The 20,561-nt window shown below is 37.4% G+C and overlaps 1 protein-coding gene across 6 annotated transcripts in view; it reads right to left on the bottom strand.

Annotated features, from left to right (window-relative positions):
* oxr1a (oxidation resistance 1a) overlaps positions 1-20,561 on the bottom strand; it is a 246,277-nt gene that overhangs the window by 71,603 nt on the left and 154,113 nt on the right. For all 6 annotated transcript variants that reach the window (XM_051719172.1, XM_051719171.1, XM_051719173.1 and 3 more), the window contains 2 exons: positions 15,103-15,185; positions 3,288-3,395 (listed from right to left, as the gene is read on the bottom strand). In XM_051719172.1, coding sequence (XP_051575132.1) covers positions 3,288-3,395; positions 15,103-15,185 — 191 coding nt within the window. The remainder of the gene's footprint in view (positions 1-3,287; positions 3,396-15,102; positions 15,186-20,561) is intronic.

Below are 20,561 nucleotides of genomic sequence, written 5' to 3'. Positions count from 1 at the left end.
GGTCAATAATTGATATGCTGCTGCACTATATTAAACACTAAGAGATTGATTCTTTGTCTGACGCTCGGCAGAGATATAATGGTGAGGGAGTGAAGTGCTCTAATGGAATTTTGCAGAGAAAATGTCATGATTGAATAAAAATTTGAAATCAACATTGAAGTTTTTTGGCTTTCAGTCCATGTCTGTTAGCTTTGGGGCTAATCTAAATGCTAGTGTACTCCTAAAAGTTGATTATATTCCCTTCTAGCAGATATATGCATTTAAAATGTACAATGACGAATTCACTGATTCACTGAACAGTTGTGCCACTTTTACGTGTGACATTTCAGCATACAATCCTGCATCTTATTCACTAACCACCTGCAATCTACTTTAAGCAGGCGCAATCAGCACTGAAACTGCACTGCATCTTGAACGTATAAATTGTCATGGTCATTTCTTACCATGCAAACATGCCTCATATCTGTGAAAATTAATCTCAATAAACACTGCGCTGTTACCACCCGACGGCCATGCGGTGAACTGAATTTTTATTAAAAGGAGATGTTTGTGTACATTTTCTATTGATCATGGCAGTAGTAAAGTGAAGCTGTACAGTCCCGCCAGAGTGTGTCTGATCGTGGTGGTCTGCTGCATCCGTGTACTGCAAAGAAATGGCTCGCAAGATCGGAACTGCGCCATTCAAATTGTGCATTACAGATTTTGTTGTTGCGTTTGCGCCGTTGCCTGATTTGAATAATTCCTTTAGTAAACTGGGTGCTAAAGCAAACTTATAACACTGCTCTCTGGAATACTCGATTCTGATTGTTCAATAGTGCCATCTAGAGGTTTGATATTTCTGAGTAACAACCGCTCTTAATCCAGGGATTAAGAAATATCAGACCGGTCATCTGGGTACTGCGAGTCATCTTTCGTACTTCTCGGATCACTCTGTGATTTTTACAATTAATCTTATAAAATAATTTGAACTCAAATGAATGTTTCATGACCATTTATTTATTTATTTATTTGGCAAGTAGTCATGCACTAAGCTGGATAATGAGCAGTCAGACAAATAAACACCAACAGAACTCTAACCTGAACCGGAGATGGAATTCAGCTGTTCAGCGATTTCTCTCTTTTCACATAATGGACTCTATGCAAGGTCACGTCCACGTTTTGCCTCAGGAGGCACAATTACTTCTGGCGCAGCACCAGAAACAATTTCTTCCTACACTGATAAATGCTACCAAGATGACTTGGGTGAAAATGACTTTTTACACACGTTATTTACAGAAGATTCTGCGGTTGACAGTGGACAATATCCATTGCACAATGAGACACGGAGCTGTTGCTCCATGCAGTAATAATAAGAAAAGGTTTAACAATTTGTATTTTAAGTTATTTCAACCACAATGAGGGTGAATATTCACAAGCCATAGACCAGCACTGGCTTAGCAAGGTCCCTGTTTCCGACTGTATTACACGTAATTATTTTGATTAATTTTGCTAGATAAAGTAGGCTATAGCCCTCTGGTATAATATAAGTTAATATAATATGACTACTGATGATACTCCAGCTTCACTGCAAATGCTGAAGTGAACGATAATATATTTCTTAACATAGTGACTCTTACTTTAACCATAAAATTTGTCTAATAGTGATCAATATTAGTTTATTAATATTAGTAATATTAGTATTTATGCAGTATAATGTAATTTTCAGTAAAATTTGTGTTAGTAAAAATCGTGTCCTGTTTCTGAGAGATCTGCGTGTGCAGGGCTCTACTGAACTGAAGAGAGAGAGAGCACTGATGATGGACGAATGCTTATGCTTACTTTATTCTACTTTTTTCCTTTTATTTGCAAAAAATGGACAATGACGCAGTAATTTGACAAAAATAAATATAGATTAAATTGTGTGTTAACACTTTACAATAAGGTTCCATTTGTTAATATGCATCAATGTATTAGACAACATGATCAAACAATTAACAATATACATATTTTACAGGATTTATTAATCTTTGTCAATATTAGTTAATAAAAATAGAATTTTTCTTTGTTAGTTCCTAGTGCATTAACTAATTTTATATACAACTTTTGATTTTCAAAATCTATAAGTATGTTGAAATTAACATTAAGATTAATAAATGCTGTAAAAGTATTGTTCATTATTAATTCATGTTAACTAATGTTAACAAATAACCTTATTTTAAAGTGTTACCAATTGTGTTATTGTATCATTAATTTTATTTATGAATATTGTGGTGTGATATTACAGATTATATGAATAAAAATGAATTAATCCTCAATTGTACGTTTTTTTTTTCTAGGGGGAAAATAGAATAATTTACAAAAAAATCAGTACTGTGTGAAGTGTTCTCAGTGATGTTTTGTCGCCCAGCGGATGGTTTAAAAACCTCAGCTGAGTAATGGAGCAACTGTCCCTAACATCATCTTCTGGTGATTGTTTGTGCTCTGACATGAATTGCTTGTGTTGCTGTATTTATCACTTGTAAATCACTGTACAATCGCTGGATGTACTGTAAATACTCTGCACACAGAGGAAGACTTACACAACGGTATAGCAGTGCTCGGCCATTTCGCAAGCTTCAAAACGTGTGTATTTACACTTTTGGAGCTCATTACTGAGATCATTTTCATACTTTTACTAAATAAAATCACATTTGTTGTGATATATTGCTTTATTTTAGAAAGAACAGTAGTTTGCTACCACTCTTGACACTTTCACGTTAGCTGGATGCAATCCCGGAAGATTGTTAGCCCCCTGCAATTTGACCAGAAATATGTAGGCTAAGTTCTGTCCATGGAGTCCATTAAATACTGTAATTTCAACATATATCAATATTTTATGTCCATGTATTTATTTATTTGGTTAGTATCTGTATAATAAGCAGGAAAAATTTATAGTCAGCTGGTTGTTATTGCAAAATAAACCCCTTCAGTGTGATACAAGATCGTGATCACCCTGTCAGGGTTTATTTTGCGATAACAACTGGCTGACTGTACATTATCCTTTACATTGACAACGCGTGCAAATAAATACAGCTTTTACTAGGCATTCATTCTTTCTCTTCTAGGAAAATTGACTGAAAACATTGATGACTCATCTTGAACTCACTCACATAGTCCGATAAAATTGAGATCATACGAACATTCCATGCACGGCAAAAATTTGCATATACATACTACTCTACATACTGCATGGAAAGTAAGAGTAGTATGTTAGTGTGCTATTTGTAATATAGTCAAGAAGAGAGAGATGCAGAGGAAGGGCAACACACCTGACCGGGGACCACGTTTCTGGAGAAGAGTTTGTTGAGTTGAACGAGCTCATTGGGTGTAGTGTCATACTTCAGCGCGATGTTGTTCAGAGTGTCCCGTGATTCCACCTACACAACACACAAACAAAAAACATATAAAAAAAAGAGAGAGAAGGGAGAAGAGGAGAAGAGGCCATTCTCTTTTTGTTTCTCTTTGTTTGGTTACTGACCTCGTAAAATCAGAATTGGAGTTTGTGGCTTGTAGTCCATTTGTTGAAGCCATCTATATGCTAGTGTACTTTTAAAAGTTTATATATCACTTTTAGCAAATGGACATGGATATAAAATGTACAGTCTTTCTCTTCTGAAAAAACAAAACAGAAATATTGATGACTCATCTTGCACTGCACATGTTTTTGTCCAATCAAATGCTCTCTAGAATGAGAATGTCCCTCCCCTTAATGCTACCTGCAACCTATCTCAAGATAAAAAAGTTTGTGTTTAACACTGAAGTGAGAAAAATGAACGAACAGCAAGAGAAACGTTGCATGGTATGAATCTATTCTTCCCCTTTTCACATGTTTTGTGGAACTTATTGCTATATGATCAATTCTACAGAACACTGACATGCAAACTTCCACCATATCATATTGCAGGCGGTCACAGAAGAACATCTATACATCTGACTTGAGGAGCATCAGATGACTGCATGATCATTACAGCATTGATAATGTCTTAATGTAAAGGATTCTACATGCTTCTGAGATTGTCTGCTATATCATGTGAGCAGTCACAAAATCTAAGCCACTTTTCTCTCTTGGGTTGTTTGTTTGGAAAACCACATTTACATCAACCAAATGAACCGAACTCTGATGCCAAACGGACTCGGGTCATCACCAAAAGCTCTGTTGTGAAAGCAATACCCAAAAACATAAATTAAGCATGTATGTTCATTTGAGTTTTCAGAACAACATTCAATAAAAGGCATCGACATATCCAATGCAATTTGTACATACAGTTTTGTTTGTCTTTCTATTAAGTTTTTCTTGCTGGTTGCATGTGACATCAGACATACAGCGTGAGTAGTGTAGTTCAATTTGTGAACAAATGACTCTTATGAGCCAGTTCTTTGTAATGAAAGAGTCAAAAAGACTCATGAATGACTAACGACTGAATCAGCTATCAATTTGAATAGGTCAAATGACTCACCGAATGAGTCGGGGTGGTAACTGCATCGTCTTCTAATTCAGTCACCAATCAACAAGTCATTATTTCGTCATGCTCGACTCGAAATGAACAGAGATCTATTGCTATTGCTATTAATGTTTAGCAGAATGTTCATTCACTTTCAGTGTGTCAACATTCTTCAAAATGTCTCTATTTGTGTACAAAGACAAAGTCATTCTGGTTTGGAACAACATATGGTGTAAATGATTTTTGGGTGAACTAACCCTTTAAAACCAATAAAGAGGGGAGAGAGGTGCTTCTCTAAAAAATTCATTAATGGAATCGTTTAGTGGAATCGGAAACAGAATAATTAATTCCTAAAAATTCCCATCCCACATTCAGTCTTTCATGCTTGTTATTTATTTTCTTCCAATTCAATCGCCGATGTACCAGGAAGTTCCGCTGAGGTCTGTCGTTCTGTTTTCTAAAGGGATTCGAGGATAAAAATATCACCTAAATATACTTCACGAGCAGTGCCAGCTGAGATGGCAGCCGTTGCCAGTGGCTTGTGCTTGGAAAAAGACACATGCAGCATAAAGTCATTAGAACAGTCTAGACAAACGTAAAATTTCCCAGACATGGGCGGCAAGAGGTTTCTTATGACAAGCTGTGGACAGATCAACTAAAATGCAATCTTGTTACCCAAGTTCAAAAAGAGGGATACAGTCAGAGTTTGTATCCTACTTCATAAATATATTATTCAGCACAGCAAAGAAGGATTTTTATGGTGTAAGAATGACATAGAATCAATCTCAACAGCAAAAGCATCATTAATATTTCATGTAAAGTGACTATTAGGCTATTCCTCGTAAGAAAGTAGACTGTGAAGGTAATCTGCTAAACAAGAAAATGTACAGGTAGTGAAAAACATGACCCCAGATTTAAATTTGAAAGCAATAAGCCACAAGAGGCTGTGCGTTAAGCGTAATCTAAACAATGGAAGAAGCCAAACTTTTTTCTCTTGAATGAACTAAAGCACCTTAGGCGAAGCCTGCATTTATACTTGGGTACATAGGTGTATTATGGACCGGTCCAGTGGGGCCAGTGCCCAGGGGCCCTTGACTGCCAGGGGCCCGGGGGGGACATGGGCTGTAAGGTCTGGCTGCCCATCAGCTTTGAAAACAAATGTTTATATATGCTTGAATATGTGGCCCCCACAGCTGTCAGCTTATACAAGGCCCCCTCAATAGGGTCCTGTGACTATGAGGGCCCCTAGCCCACTTATAGGACCCTTTGCCTTCCTGTTTTTTGAGCCACTCTTTAAAAATGTGCATTTTCTGACTATTATTTCATACTTTAGGCTTTATAGGGTTAAGCTTTATGCTATGTATGAAAAGTGCTGTCAAACAAAAACATTTATAATACTATACAGGTGCTGGTCATATAATTAGAATATCATCATAAAGTTGATTTATTTCACTAATTCCATTCAAAAAGTGAAACTTGTATATTATATTCATTCATTACACACAGACTGATATATTTCAAATGTTTATTTCTTTTAATTTTGATGATTATAACTGACAACTAAGGAAAATCCCAAATTCAGTATCTCAGAAAATTAGAATATTGTGAAAAGGTTCAATATTGAAGACACCTGGTGCCACACTCTAATCAGCTAATTAACTCAAAACACCTGCAAAGGCCTTTAAATGGTCTCTCAGTCTAGTTCTGTACGCTACACAATCATGGGGAAGACTGCTGACTTGACAGTTGTCCAAAAGACGACCATTGACACGTTGCACAAGGAGGGCAAGACACAAAAGGTCATTGCAAAAGAGGCTGGCTGTTCACAGAGCTCTGTGTCCAAGCACATTAATAGAGAGGCGAAGGGAAGGAAAAGATGTGGTAGAAAAAAGTGTACAAGCGATAGGGATAACCGCACCCTGGAGAGGATTGTGAAACAAAACCCATTCAAAAATGTGGGGGAGAACCACTATGCACAGACGTATGCAAGACATGGGTTTCAGCTGTCGCATTCCTTGTGTCAAGCCACTCTTGAACAACAGACAGCGTCTGAAGCGTCTCACCTGGGCTAAAGACAAAAAGGACTGGACTGCTGCTGAGTGGTCCAAAGTTATGTTCTCTGATGAAAGTAAATTTTGCATTTCCTTTGGAAATCAGGGTCCCAGAGTCTGGAGGAAGAGAGGAGAGGCACACAATCCACGTTGCTTGAGGTCCAGTGTAAAGTTTCCACAGTCAGTGATGGTTTGGGGTGCCGTGTCATCTGCTGGTGTTGGTTCACTGTGTTTTCTGAGGTCCAAGGTCAACGCAGCCGTATACCAGGAAGTTTTAGAGCACTTCATGCTTCCTGCTGCTGACCAACTTTATGGAGATGCAGATTTCATTTTCCAACAGGACTTGGCACCTGCACACAGTGCCAAAGCAACCAGTATCTGGTTTAAGGACCATGGTATCCCTGTTCTTAATTGGCCAGCAAACTCGCCTGACCTTAACCCCATAGAAAATCTATGGGGTATTGTGAAGAGGAAGATGCGATATGCCAGACCCAACAATGCAGAAGAGCTGAAGGCCACTATCAGAGCAACCTGGGCTCTCATAACACCTGAGCAGTGCCACAGACTGATCGACTCCATGCCACGCCGCATTGCTGCAGTAATTCAGGCAAAAGGAGCCCCAACTAAGTATTGAGTGCTGTGCATGCTCACTTTTCAAGTTCATACTTTTCAGTTGGCCAAGATTTCTAAAAATCCTTTCTTTGTATTGGTCTTAAGTAATATTCAAATTTTCTGAGATACTGAATTTGGGATTTTCCTTAGTTGTCAGTTATAATCATCAAAATTAAAAGAAATAAACATTTGAAATATATCAGTCTGTGTGTAATGAATGAATATAATATACAAGTTTCACTTTTTGAATGGAATTAGTGAAATAAATCAACTTTTTGATGATATTCTAATTATATGACCAGCACCTGTACATTGATATAACTGCATTTCTCCCCAATATTACCAAAAATAACTGGGCTTAGGTGGTTGAGAAAAAGAAGATATTGATATTTTATTTTGTGAGGTACAAAAGTACTGACCAAGAAACTTAAAGTTTGTTGAGATAAACTATAATTTTTTTTGACAATACCTTGTCTGAAAGTTTTAAATAGTTTTAAATGTTTGAAGTTAGAATTTTTACAGGTCTTACAGTAAGAGAAAGAAAGAAAGAAAGAAAGAGAGCATCTTAAAGCAGATTAAAGAGCTTGTGTGTAAGTTTTGACCACTGAAGTTTGAAATCATGAACATTCAAAAACAGACTCTTGGATCATTTAAAAATTCTGTTAATATAATCTTCTCTAAGTGGTAAGCCTAAGGGCTTATATGATGCCTTCACAGGACATTTCGATGGGAGAATAATAATGGTAGCCAAGCTGTAGGGTCATTGCAAACAGAATTTACAATAAAATGACCAAATGACCACTATTTTTGAGCCCCACACCTTTCAGCTCTTCGAAGCTCTCACAGTGGAGGGTAAAGTCTTTAAAGGAAATAGGTAATAGGGATTCCCCTTCATTCAGATGAGTTAGAAAATATATAGCACAGCAAGCCAGAACTGCCTGAACTCTATGCCAAGTTTCACCAAACCCATATGTACATGCTGTAGGAGTCTATTTGTTAAATTATTTATTTTTAAAGTGTTTGATTAAGTTAAAATATGTCATAATGCATTATTGCCCCTTTAAGTATATGCATTTTTACACATTTTGTACGCATAATTTGTAGTATTTACAAGTATTTACATTGAGTTTACATTATGTATAACAAACGTTACAATGGTACAGTCTCTTTAAGGACAAGGGCTGTTCAGCAAACCTGTTTTGGTTGAGCGGTTTCTTTACCACAACTGTACTGTATGTTTGAGTTAATCTGAATGTAAAAAACAGAACGGATATTAAAACAGACTTAAATCAATGAAGGGGGCCCTAAAAGAAAATTGGCCCTGGGGCCCTTGCTAGTCATAATCCACCGCTGCTTGTGCAGCAATGTTTTAAATTTTGTTTGTTTAGGGTGACATCACGAAAGTAATGCCAATAATTCTGGTCTTTATCTCTTTTCGCTTTATCACTTCTTTACCTTATTGAACTTGTTACGGAGCTTTTTCCACTTTTGGCGACAAGTTACCTGATCTGATTCCATAAACACCAAAATCTCTCACCATGCATTTGTCATGACCACTTAGTATTTGTAAAGTTTGTGTTGAACATCATATAAAACAACCTTGAAGAGACAGCTTCAAAGTTATCCATTTTTAACATTAAGATACTAAAGAACTTAGCTTCAATCTTCTCAGCTGGCACACATGACTGTAAACAAAGAACGACATGTGCAAACCACACCCATAATTACTTTAACAAATCATGACCAACCAAGATCTAGAATTTTTGGGATGTGCCCAAACAGGAGAATTATCACCAAATGAACACCTTAGCAGAACAAAAACCTCAGTGTATTTCAGGATAATACTTAGGCTAACTAAAAGTAGGCTGTTCACCAAGTAAGTATAAATGAGACTTTACAGTGATTTTCTCTGCAAAGCAGAGTGCCTGTAACACACAGCATCCAGTGGCTTATTGCTTTTTTATAAAACTGAAAATTAACCACTAATTATGACTGACAGTGCCACGCTCAAAATCAATGTAAACGGTTGATAAATGCATACTTGTGTGCGCACATTCTATATAAATACGTATTCTATATTAATCCAAGTTGCTACATTGCTTGGCAACCGCAAACTCATATAGTTAGGATTATGAATGATAAATAAACTTGCCTTGTATTCTGTTACCTTACAATATGGTCAAGATATGTCATTGCTGTGTGTTTATGTAAAATGCAAGTACAGATGGCTGTTCAGGGTGTTTGTCAATTGAGCCCGGCGATATGTACAGTAAAATTGCTATAATTCAATGTTTTTGTTTTTCTTTTCTCAAATCATCAATTCACACAATTACATTCCCCCTGTGTGCATATGGTTGAAGGACAATAAAGCAAACTTGAACTTGAACTAAAGAAAATGGAAAAAATCCTGCACACTACCATGCAAGCAAAAACAATCAGTATTACATTGTTTTGGTCCTGTGACCTTTAAAAACTTTTTTAAATGCCTGACAAAGGTCGCAGGACCGAAACAATGTAATACTGATAATTTCTGCAAGCAATTGTAGTGTGTGGGATTTTTTCCTTTTTCTTTATATTTGCTGTTGTCTTACGCACTTAACAGTTATCTATCAGGTGTGCAAGGTCTATAAATGTTTTTTTTTAATTTTTTTATTTTGGGGTGAAATTTACCCTGGTAAAAAACAAATAGTTCATCAAACTGGAAACGACATTGCAACAAACGGTGCAATCAGGCAGAACGTCAAATCAGATGTGCTCCATACTGCGTGGGACATCACGGTTGCCGTGGCATGAGAGTTGCCACAGTGACGCTGTCTGTACTACCCTCGTGGCACACACTGGCTAACTGCATCAATGATCACTTAAAGAACTAATTTTAGCACGGCAGTCTTGGCGACATGCTGGCATTCTCTTACATAGGACGAAGGAAAGCCAACACTTAGAAAACGAATTCCATTGTATTCTGTGAAGTACCTTGGAGTGCCATGTAAATACCATGGTAAATGAATATAATAATCATTCAGTAACATAATATACAGTGGGGTGCAAAGCCTGAAACCACTAATGAAAATGCATTTATTTGCATTCTTTTTGTACGTTCTTGCAATTGTTTTTATTTAATAATTAGCATAACAATTTAAGTGAAAAGTTTAATTGAAAAATGTATGTGAATTTCAGAACATGCTTCGAATTTGCTATGTTCTCCTTTTGCTTTAATGACAGCATGCACTCGAGCTAGCATGGACTCCAGAAGTTTGTGATGATCCTGATGATCCATGTTATCCAGCATTTGGATTTGAAAATGTTTCAAAGAGCATCTTGTGTGCGTCAGTGGAAGCAAGAAAATCTAACATTTAGTACAAAAATGTTATCATGGTCAATGACATTAAATGAAATAAAATGAAAGAGTGCAGTTTCAAACTCAAAATCCAAAAGCTAACATGATGATAAGGGGCCTATTTACAAATCTACATCAATATTACATCATCTGCAACTTTTTAACACAATAATATAATTCATTTCTTTCACAATCTCTGGCCACTGTGACATTGATAAATTCCCTTACATGTGGCAGAACCACACTGATGGTATCAGATGGTAATTCCATGGTACTTTCATGTACTCCAAGGTATTTACATTGTACTCTAAGATACTTCAAAACACACCATGGCATTATCATAGTCCAAAAACATGGTCCGAATACTGTTACCAACAAATCAAGCCACAAAAATTATTGTTTTGTTTTCATGACCACAGATAAACTGAAATTACAACAGAGGAAAAACATTGTCCCTCTGTCATGGTAATGCTTGTCATGCCAGCTCGAGGTGTCTTTTATAGCTGACTGTCCCAGCAGACGGAGAGTTTTGGCAGATGTCAGCAGGGCAAGGGGTGGCTTGTGAGCCTGGTCTACACATTTCAGCTGCCTGTGCCTCTTCAAATTCACCCTAAAAGCATTTAACAGTTCATTACAGTCTGGACTTCTTAGAAGATTTTAAGGGCTGTTCGTATTTAAGATGAGATTTGCTGTTTTTGAATAAAGTACCAATCTAGCCATGCAATTATGAATACAGAAAATCTATAGATTTTTTTTTACACAGTGTTAACCATGCATAATGAGACTGTAAGCGTCAAAGAAATGCATTAGGATGGAAAAGACACGATTTCAATGCAGTTTGAATGACTCTTTTCATATAATGATTAACCATAGTTATCAATTGTGCTATCAGCCAAGATTAGCCTGTCAAAACTGAAAAATGATAACACTGTTATTATTTACTTAACTTCATGTTGACTACAATATCATGATTAACTTTCAAAAAGTGGAGGCGACAAACTTATAAATGTCAAAACATTATAATGGTTATTACACACTCAAGGGCTAGCACACTTTTCCAGTGGTTTGTAATTACCTGATACAGATTTCTATAGAACAATTGTATTGAGATTGCACTCACAAAGAGAAATTGCTAGTCGATTTAATAGTTTAGTAGAGCTAGGCGGATAAATCCTAAAGTAAAGATACTTCAGATAATGATGCTGAATCAAGATGATCGATAAACCAAAAAAATAAAAATAAAAAATACACTAAGGATTCTATACTAAATTAGCTATTTTATTACTTATTCAACATGAAAACTATTGCATTTCATAAGATTCAAAGTGAAAAATACAGACTTTATAAGCAAATAGTTGTGCATGATTGGATCTGTTTTTCCTTCCAATAATATTAATGTACAGGAATGCTAAAAGACACATATAGTCACAGACAGCGCTCAGTTACAACGCTCGTTTGTTTTACATTAATCTACATTCAAATTTGTTAAAAGATTGAAAATGTTCTGTAGTTGTTAATAAATGATTAACAAAAATAGATGTCTGATAATTTGCAGTTTAGGCCTATATGTAGGGCTAAACGATTAATCCAAATAAGAATAAATATTGGGATGATGAAGTCCGATAAGGCTGTGATTTGATAAAACATATAAATGGTCTGCATGCACTGCTCGCTGTATGTGCGCAGCTCTGTTCTATGTACCATATTTAAACATGCTTAAAGCACACAAGGCTATTGAACTGAACGCATTATATTTCCAGCGTTCTAGATTCACTAACTGCATATTTGTGTATTCGAAATATGCTTGGCTGCTAAAAGTTACTATACAAATCTAAAGTAACCTCATAACACTGGGTTTTTGTGGACAGAAGAGTGGATGAGAGCATTTCTTTGCATTGAAAGGCATTGTCAACTCTCCTACAAACAGATTTTTCTTCCGCCAAAATAAAAGCTTTCACCAAAAATAAAGGCTTAAGGGTATTACAGGATTGCATAGCTATGCTGCATACCGGTTAAGAAAATATTACATCAATATAGTACTGTTTTATAATAATATGGTACTGTTTCATTTTATTATTATTTATTATTATTATTGTTATGATTAGTGTTGTTGTAGTGTTGTAGTACATATATTGCCATAATAATTTCCTTTAAAAAATGTAAGCCAAAAAATAATTATGAAAAGTGGGCTGGAACACTATCACAAAGTAGACAAAAACAGATACACAGTGAAAATTATGTGATTTTGTTTTTCCTTTGTATTTTTTATTTATTTACTGTAGTCGTTCTTTTTAAGAGGACTCAAGTGTGAACTTGAACAGTATTTTTATTGGCAGTAGAGCATGTTTGCCCATGACTGAACTGATATCAAAAGGAAACACTTACTTGTTAAACTTAACTGAAAATGTTAATCATATCGCAGTTCAAACCATAAACTTTTATCTGATGTCCAATGTCTGTTTCTTTGCCCACTCTAACCTTTTTTTTTTTGTTTTTCTGTTTCAAAAGTGGCCTTTTCTTTGCAATTCTTCCCATAAGGCCTGCACCCCTGAGTCTTCTCTTTACTGTTATACATGAAACTGGTGTTGAGCGGGTAGAATTCAATGAAGCTGTCAGCTGAGGACATGTGAGGTGTCTATTTCTCAAACTAGAGACTCTGATGTACTTATCCTCTTGTTTAGTTGTACATCTGGGCCTTTCACATCTCTTTCTGTCCTTGTTAGAGCCAGTTGTCCTTTGTCTTTGAAGACTGTAGTGTACACCTTTGTATGAAATCTTCAGTTTTTTAGCAATTTCGAGCATTGTATAGCCTTCATTCCTTAAAACAATGATTGACTGGCGAGTTTCTAGAGAAAGCTGTTTCTTTTTTGCCATTTTTGACCTAATATTGACGTTAAGACATGCCAGTCTATTGTACACTGTGGCAACTCAAAAACAAACACAAAGACAATGTTAAGCTTCACTTAACGAACCAAATAGCTTTCAGCTGTGTTTGATATAATGGCAAGTGATTTTCTAGTACCAAATTAGCAATTTAGCATGATTACTCAAGGATAAGGTGTTGGAGTGATGGCTGCTGAAAATGGGGCCTGTCTGGATTTGATCAAAAATGACTTTTTTCAAATAGTGATGGTGCTGTTTTTTACATTAGTAATGTCCTGACTATACTTTGTGATCAGCTGAATGCCACTTTGGTGAATTAAAGTACCAATTTCCTTACGAAACAGCAAAATCTGTACATTATTCCAAACTTTTGGCCACCAGTGTATAAAAATGGATTTTAAATGTAATGTTAAATGGCTAAGCTGACCAATTTTATCCAAAGAAACTGCAAGTAAAAATTTTTTAAAAAGGAAAGAAAAAAGTATTTATTTTCTAAAAAAAAAACCAGAAGTTTCAGTATTGGTATCGATTTTGCCGATATTAACCTTGATAATACTTGGTGTCAGTTTGAAAAGAACATAAGCGGTATTGCTCATCCCTATAGTTTAGAGCTGAGCATAACTAAAACATTTCTATTAAATGGAGAAATTTCCATGACTTTTTTCATGGGTTGCATCTGCCACTGTCCACCTAAACATGACACTTCCTCCCAATTATCTCTGCCGGGCCACCAATGGGTCACACAACAAGCGTCCAATCACAAACATCACCCCACCCCCTCTGTTCTTCCATCACAATCATGGTCATGGTCACGAGTGGAACACAGCAAGGCAAGCTGGAGGATGAGATATGAGAGCCATATCTCCCATCTTTTTGATGTTAACCCCCCCAACAAACAGCCTTGCACACTTTTCATGCTCCACAGAGGAAAACAAAAGCCCTGTCAGTCACCCTCAGCTGACAGAGACAGAGCTTCAGAGTGTGTGTGTGTGTGTGTGTGTTTGTGAATTGGTCAGACACCTGCCCAGATCTGAGGAGACCAGAAATGTCTGGAAACAGGATAACAGCACATTTGACTTCACCAGCATCTGGTTCCAATGCTGTCTGATGGCAGTTATGAAATCTAGTCTAATTCCAATCAGCTAGCTAAATGACAGCTCTGGCCGCCAGCAGTTGTCTGTTTTGCTCCACTTCCAGGCAAAACTCCAGAGCTCGGCTCAGCCCACACGCTTCCTCTGTTACTAGGGAGAGAGATGAGAAGCTTTCTGCCCGCAGCTGGAATTTGAGGGTCATTTCAATAACACAACAAGCTGTTAAGACAGACAATCGAAGTACACACTGTCTCTCTCTCTCTCTCTCGCAGCCACACAGATGCCGAATCAGTAGAAATGCAAATGCGAAAGGAAAGTAATCCGTGAAAACGCTGATGGAATGCACGTTGATAAGCGTAGAGGTCCACTGCACACAGACCGGAAAATTAAACATGTAAACATTCAGCTTCATACCCCCATTCAGTCACGGAAAGCATGCTCGTGGTCATGTTTTGACATGAAGATGTCAAACCGTTCCCTATAGACTGACACACACAGTCCTCATGCAACTCTGGGAAAAAATGTTGCAGGTACATGTGCGAGCATTCTCGCAAAGTAAACAACCCTGGGACGACTTGCACCAGCAGGGCTTGGTGTGATCAGACCCTCAAAACACACAACAACACATTCAGAAATAGCAAGAAAAAGAGGTTGATATTCCTACTTACGGAATACTCGATGGTGCCCTTGGGTCTCTGGAACGACATCCGTCTTCCATCCTTCTTCTCCGGGGTCTTCTTCTGGCTGGTATCTGAAAGCAAGCGAGGGAACGTTCTCATTACGTTCATGTTCCACTTTCCCCTCAAACTGAGTCGTCCGACGGCTCATCCGTCAACAGCGAGTGTGAGCGAGCAATTCAGGGGAGCCGGAGAACACAGCTTCTCTCTCTCACACTCTCTGTGCTTCTCACACCCCCCCCCCCCATCTCCCTCTCTCTCTCTGTCTTTCTCTCTCTCGCTCAGCACAATGACAGCTGATGTGTCTACACCTTGCAATGTCTCCTGCTGTTGCAACTGCCCGTAATAGACAGAGACCACCCTGTCCTCTCTGAGAGAAGAGGGAGAGACACAGAGAACGAAAGAGAGATGAATTGCCAGTAGGGTGCTACCTTACAGTATTACATTTACCTACTGAGCTGCCTACATAGGCAGCATTTTAAGGCATCATAGGCACGCTCCAATGCAAAAGCTGTTCCAAATTGTAGGTATCATAATTATGCTACTTCCTAAGATGCCTTGTTTTGACCAAATTCTGAAGGGCCATTTACACATGCGTTTTGGCATCGAGAAACAGCTGGACGGAGCATTACGAAAAGGAACAAAGTGTCAACAATGTGTCTTGAGACACGCTTTAAAAAGTTGAATTATTTTTATCTTGACATGGCATCTTAAACACAGTGCTAAAGTCAGGAGATGCTGAAAAACCCCCCAGCTGTACGCATAACAATGGTGAAAATCATCAGTCTAGTGAAAGTTTACATAGAAAAACTATTAAAAATAGCTCAAATGGCCCCAAGAACATGTCCTGATTGTACAGCCCCTAAGGCAGCAATGCATGCATCCTTCATGTAGAAGGCAATTCCAGAATGCATTGCTACAAGCTTAGTGGAAAAATAACCCAAGATGCCAAACGAGGATGGCAAAATGTTGATTATAATTATAAAACTTTTTTACATTAGATACTGAAAAGAACAGATTGTATTTGTAAACAGTTGTAATTAAAAACAGATTAGTTTTTCCAATATTTATGTATACTAAATATTATTTTTTCTTTGCTTATTAGAGTATCATGATGCGAGCGTAGCAACATGTTAATGTTAAACTGTATTGAAATAAATTTTGACCCTGTTTACACCTGGTATTAAGAACGTGGTTGCTTCAGCCATTGCTTTTTCATCTCACATATGCTTTTGACAATATCGCTTAGGTTCAGGTTTGGGAGGATAGTTTTGTTGATTTAAAACTTGATAGAGCATTAACCTTAAAAACCTCATCTGTTTGGGAGAAAACTTTACTCTCTATTTGCGCCACACAGTGTACATTTCACTTCAGGCTAGTTGCTTTACTTAGGGAGCAATTTCTGCATGCCACACAAATAGAACATGTCAAAAAAATAGAGAGACTCGATTCAAAGACCCCGTTTACACCTGGTATTAAGATGCGTCTCGGGTGATCTGATCACATGTGGTCAGGCGAGACACATTGCTATTTACACCTGGTTACTATATTGGTCATTCACTTGTCCAAAGTAAAAAAGTTACTTGTCCAGAGAGAAAAAAAGGACATGTATTGGTTACATGCTCAAGTAACATGTCAGAGTTTCTGTTGTATGTTTTCTAAAATTACAACATGGCCAACCTAACAGTATTATACCTATGCAATCAACTAGATTCTCTGGGACAGAAATGTAAACTGCACTGGGAAGGGGATGTTATTTTATGTTACATGTACGCACGGTAGTCAAATAAAGGAAAACATCCATCGGCATCATTTACAGCAGGGGTGCTCATATTTCTATGGAATAAGATCTACTTTTCCATCATGTTATTGCAGCAAGATCTACCATACACAATATATACATTTATCACAATACCAAAATTTCAGTAGTCTTTAGTGAAATGTGATGATTTTTGATAACAGTTTCAATACCACAACAAATAATAGCCTAACACTAATTAATGTGTTAATTATAAAAGAATAAAGTTCTCAAGTTATTATTTAATAGTAAACAGTCAGAAATAAAATTAAAAAAGAAAAGCAATGAATAGAAAAAATAAATAAAATATAGACCAAAAAATAAATAAAAAAATGAATATGACATACTACTACTGGTCTTCCCTGTATGAATAATATATTAATACTTTTATACTAGAGTTATACTAGTAAGGTTATCAAGCCAAGAGCAGAGAGTGGTTTTGTTGTTTTCTTGTTGTTGTTTGATTAATATTAAGGATACACTAGACAGCGGCAGGTCTATTAGGTTACATTTAGTGGTCGACCAGTATATCACAGAGGCCGATCAAATCGGCCAATATTTAATATATTTAATTATCGCATAGGCTGATACATTTTCCCGTTTGGCTGTTTTTTTTCTTGAGGGCGCCGAAAATCGGCTGCTTGCATGTGAAGCTTCTGAGACATGTAAATGACCAGTCATGGTTCGCTTTGTTGTTATGTGCCATCGTGTTACTACAATAATAGACCGGTGTGCAACACAGTGTCATTTAAATGGTCCGCATATCAGAGCATCAGCAGACGCATGTTAAAGTGCTCGCCTGTTTCATTCTCCCTCTCTCCTCAACAGTTCCCTGTAACTTTTAACTGTCTTGTCTAATGATAAAAAAGGCAAATATCAATAAAAGTAATATCATATACCGTCTGCAAATATGCGCATATCTTGTTTAAACAGATGTAATTCACGAATCCAGCGTTTTCTTCCCGTCGAGCGCTCATCTAATATCTTCCTGATTCTATCAGCCAGAATCAGAAACTTCAGGATCAAGATCAAAAGTTCCACTGATTCACAAATAATGACGGTAACTCGGTGACAATCCAAGCAGGTGATCCAGGCCATTTAAACTGTCAGGAGATTGCTGCTCGCGCTGGATCCGCATGAGCCCGTGAGTGCAACTTCAAGGCTGCATCTGAAACCAGGAAAATGCTGCCTCCAGAGGCTGTATACGAAGATACGATGAAAATAAGGTGCTTTTCAAACTGTTCGGAGACCAGTTTCCTTAAGAGTTCCATTCATTCAAAACAGCTGTCAGTTAAGCCATTAACTGATTACGCAGCAAGGTAGCAAGTCAGCTGCCTATGTTTTCGGATGCAGCCCAAAGTAAACGCATGTGTGCTATAAGTAAATGTCTTATTCACTATGCACTGTATATACAGTTGGTTTGATTCTGTATTTTTTTAGTAAATGTGATTGTTAATGTGCACATGCCATCCATGGTTGCTGGACTACTGTGTGTACTGTTATTTCCTTCTTCCTAATATATGAACAATTTCTTAATGTGCAAATAAATTACTAAAATTTGATGAATAAACAGAAATCTGAAGAAACTACAATCTACCATTTAAAATGCAATATTATTTTTTAGTTTTGTGTGAAATTGAGTAAATATAGTGCTAAATAAGAATTTTATGTTTGTTATATACTATATTAAATTGTGTGATATATCGGCATTGTATCGGCCTATCGGCCACCCTGCTCTCTTGATATAGGCATCGGCCATTCAAAAAATCCACATCGGTCAACCGCTAGTTCCATTTAAACTTACAAGTCGTACATTTCGATACAAATCAGCTTTTCCCCCAATGTTTACATTCATTTTAGGCATCACTCTCTGTGTTTACATGAACACCTCATCAAGACGGGCATTTTGGTGGAATTTTGAAATGTATTTGACCGTTTAGGCGCGAGCATTCTCGGAGTGCGCAACACACACACAAGCTGCCTGTCAGTCAAACAGCGCGCATATGTTTTGCTGCTCATCTGATCTTTTAAATCCAAACCATCTCCAAATAACTGAACCATTGTTTTTCTTTTTACTAACCAGGTCTTCTTCGGCAGTGTAAACCAGCACTCTGTCTCCATCAGTCTATGGTCTCCATCCATGTTGCAGGATAACTTGTTAGCGAGTGGGGCGGTGTTTGCGCACTGACGCACAGGGCGAGTGGGGGCGGGGTTGCACGGAGAGTGTGAGAGAGGAGAGATGCAAACACGGCACGGCTTTACAGAAGAAACGGGTTGTGTAATGCAACATCAAACTATATCGATATAAACGGTATTGTCTCATCCTATATCTCGTTTGAAAATATATCGATATACCTTAAAAAGTCAATATTACGCCCAACCCTATAAGTGTAGCTGCATATTGATATCAGACACACTGAAGATCTATGAAGTTCTCATGTTTGTGTATGTATCCGCTTTTTGTAATTTTCCGATTGGACATTTTTTTCCTTTTATGGCCGCTTATAACCGGCAAAGTTTACACACTTTTTTAGCACAGCGGTTGATTGACAGGTGAGGGGTGGAGCTTCAGGGCGGATAAGCATTTACACCTCAAATACGATGTGGTCGCATGCGTTTTTGACCACATTCGTATGTGATTTTTGTGATCGCTGACACCAACTGCAGAACGTTTTAGACCCCGTTTAGATCAGTATTTAGTGCTGACCACATGTGTTCAGATCACCCAAAACACAACTTAATACCTAGTGTGAACGGGGTCTTTGAGTCAAGTCTCCCTATTTTTCTAGCATGTTCTATTTGTGTGGCATGCGGAAATTGCTCCCTAAGCAGCCAGCCTGAAATGAAATGTCCACTTGTGGCGCTAATAGAGAGTCAAATTTTCTCCCAAATAGATGAGGTTTTTTAGGTTCATGCTCTATTGAGTTTTAAATCAACAAAACCAACCTCCCAAACCTGAACCTAAGCAATATTGTCATAAAAGCAAATGTGAGATGAAAAAGCAATGACTAAAGCAATCACATCATTTTGTGGTGCTTCTATGACACCTTTGACTCACGTGTCGACTCGCATGCTCTTTAGGACTCATACCCTGTTCCTTTGCTTTGCAAGTGCAATGCTCTGTCAGTTGAGCTACCGTGCAAGTTGATCACACTTGAACAAGCTTTTAATTGTAGTTGGTTATGTAATACAAACGTTAAAATATATCGGCTTACAAATCATGCACCGTAGTAAGTTTTTTAATATCATTAGATAACCCTGTGTGAGGAACAGAGTGAAAAGTATTTATGATGACCTGCAATTTTACCAGGAAACTGCCGCGATACGTACAATGTGTCACGGTTGCTGAGTCCCCTGTGTTTACGCTTCTTCTCATGTGTGTCAGGTGTCGCTCGGCTCGTGGAATCGGCGTCGCCATGGGAACACTGAGTGCTTCCATGGTGACACTGATTATTCCACTTTCTGTGAGCAAGCGGCACCAAAGTTTGCATACCCTTGGAGAATTGGTAATATATGTACAATTTTTAAAGAAAACATGAGTGAGCAGGCACACCACATTTCTTTTATTTCTTATGGGATTCATATTCAACTGTATGTTATAACAGAATGGCACAATCATAAAACAAAACATGGCAACAAAGAAAAAAATGAA

Source organism: Myxocyprinus asiaticus, chromosome 15, assembly GCF_019703515.2.
Source record: "Myxocyprinus asiaticus isolate MX2 ecotype Aquarium Trade chromosome 15, UBuf_Myxa_2, whole genome shotgun sequence".
Taxonomy (NCBI): Eukaryota; Metazoa; Chordata; class Actinopteri; order Cypriniformes; family Catostomidae; genus Myxocyprinus; species Myxocyprinus asiaticus.
This window is presented reverse-complemented; position numbering and strand designations above follow the sequence as displayed.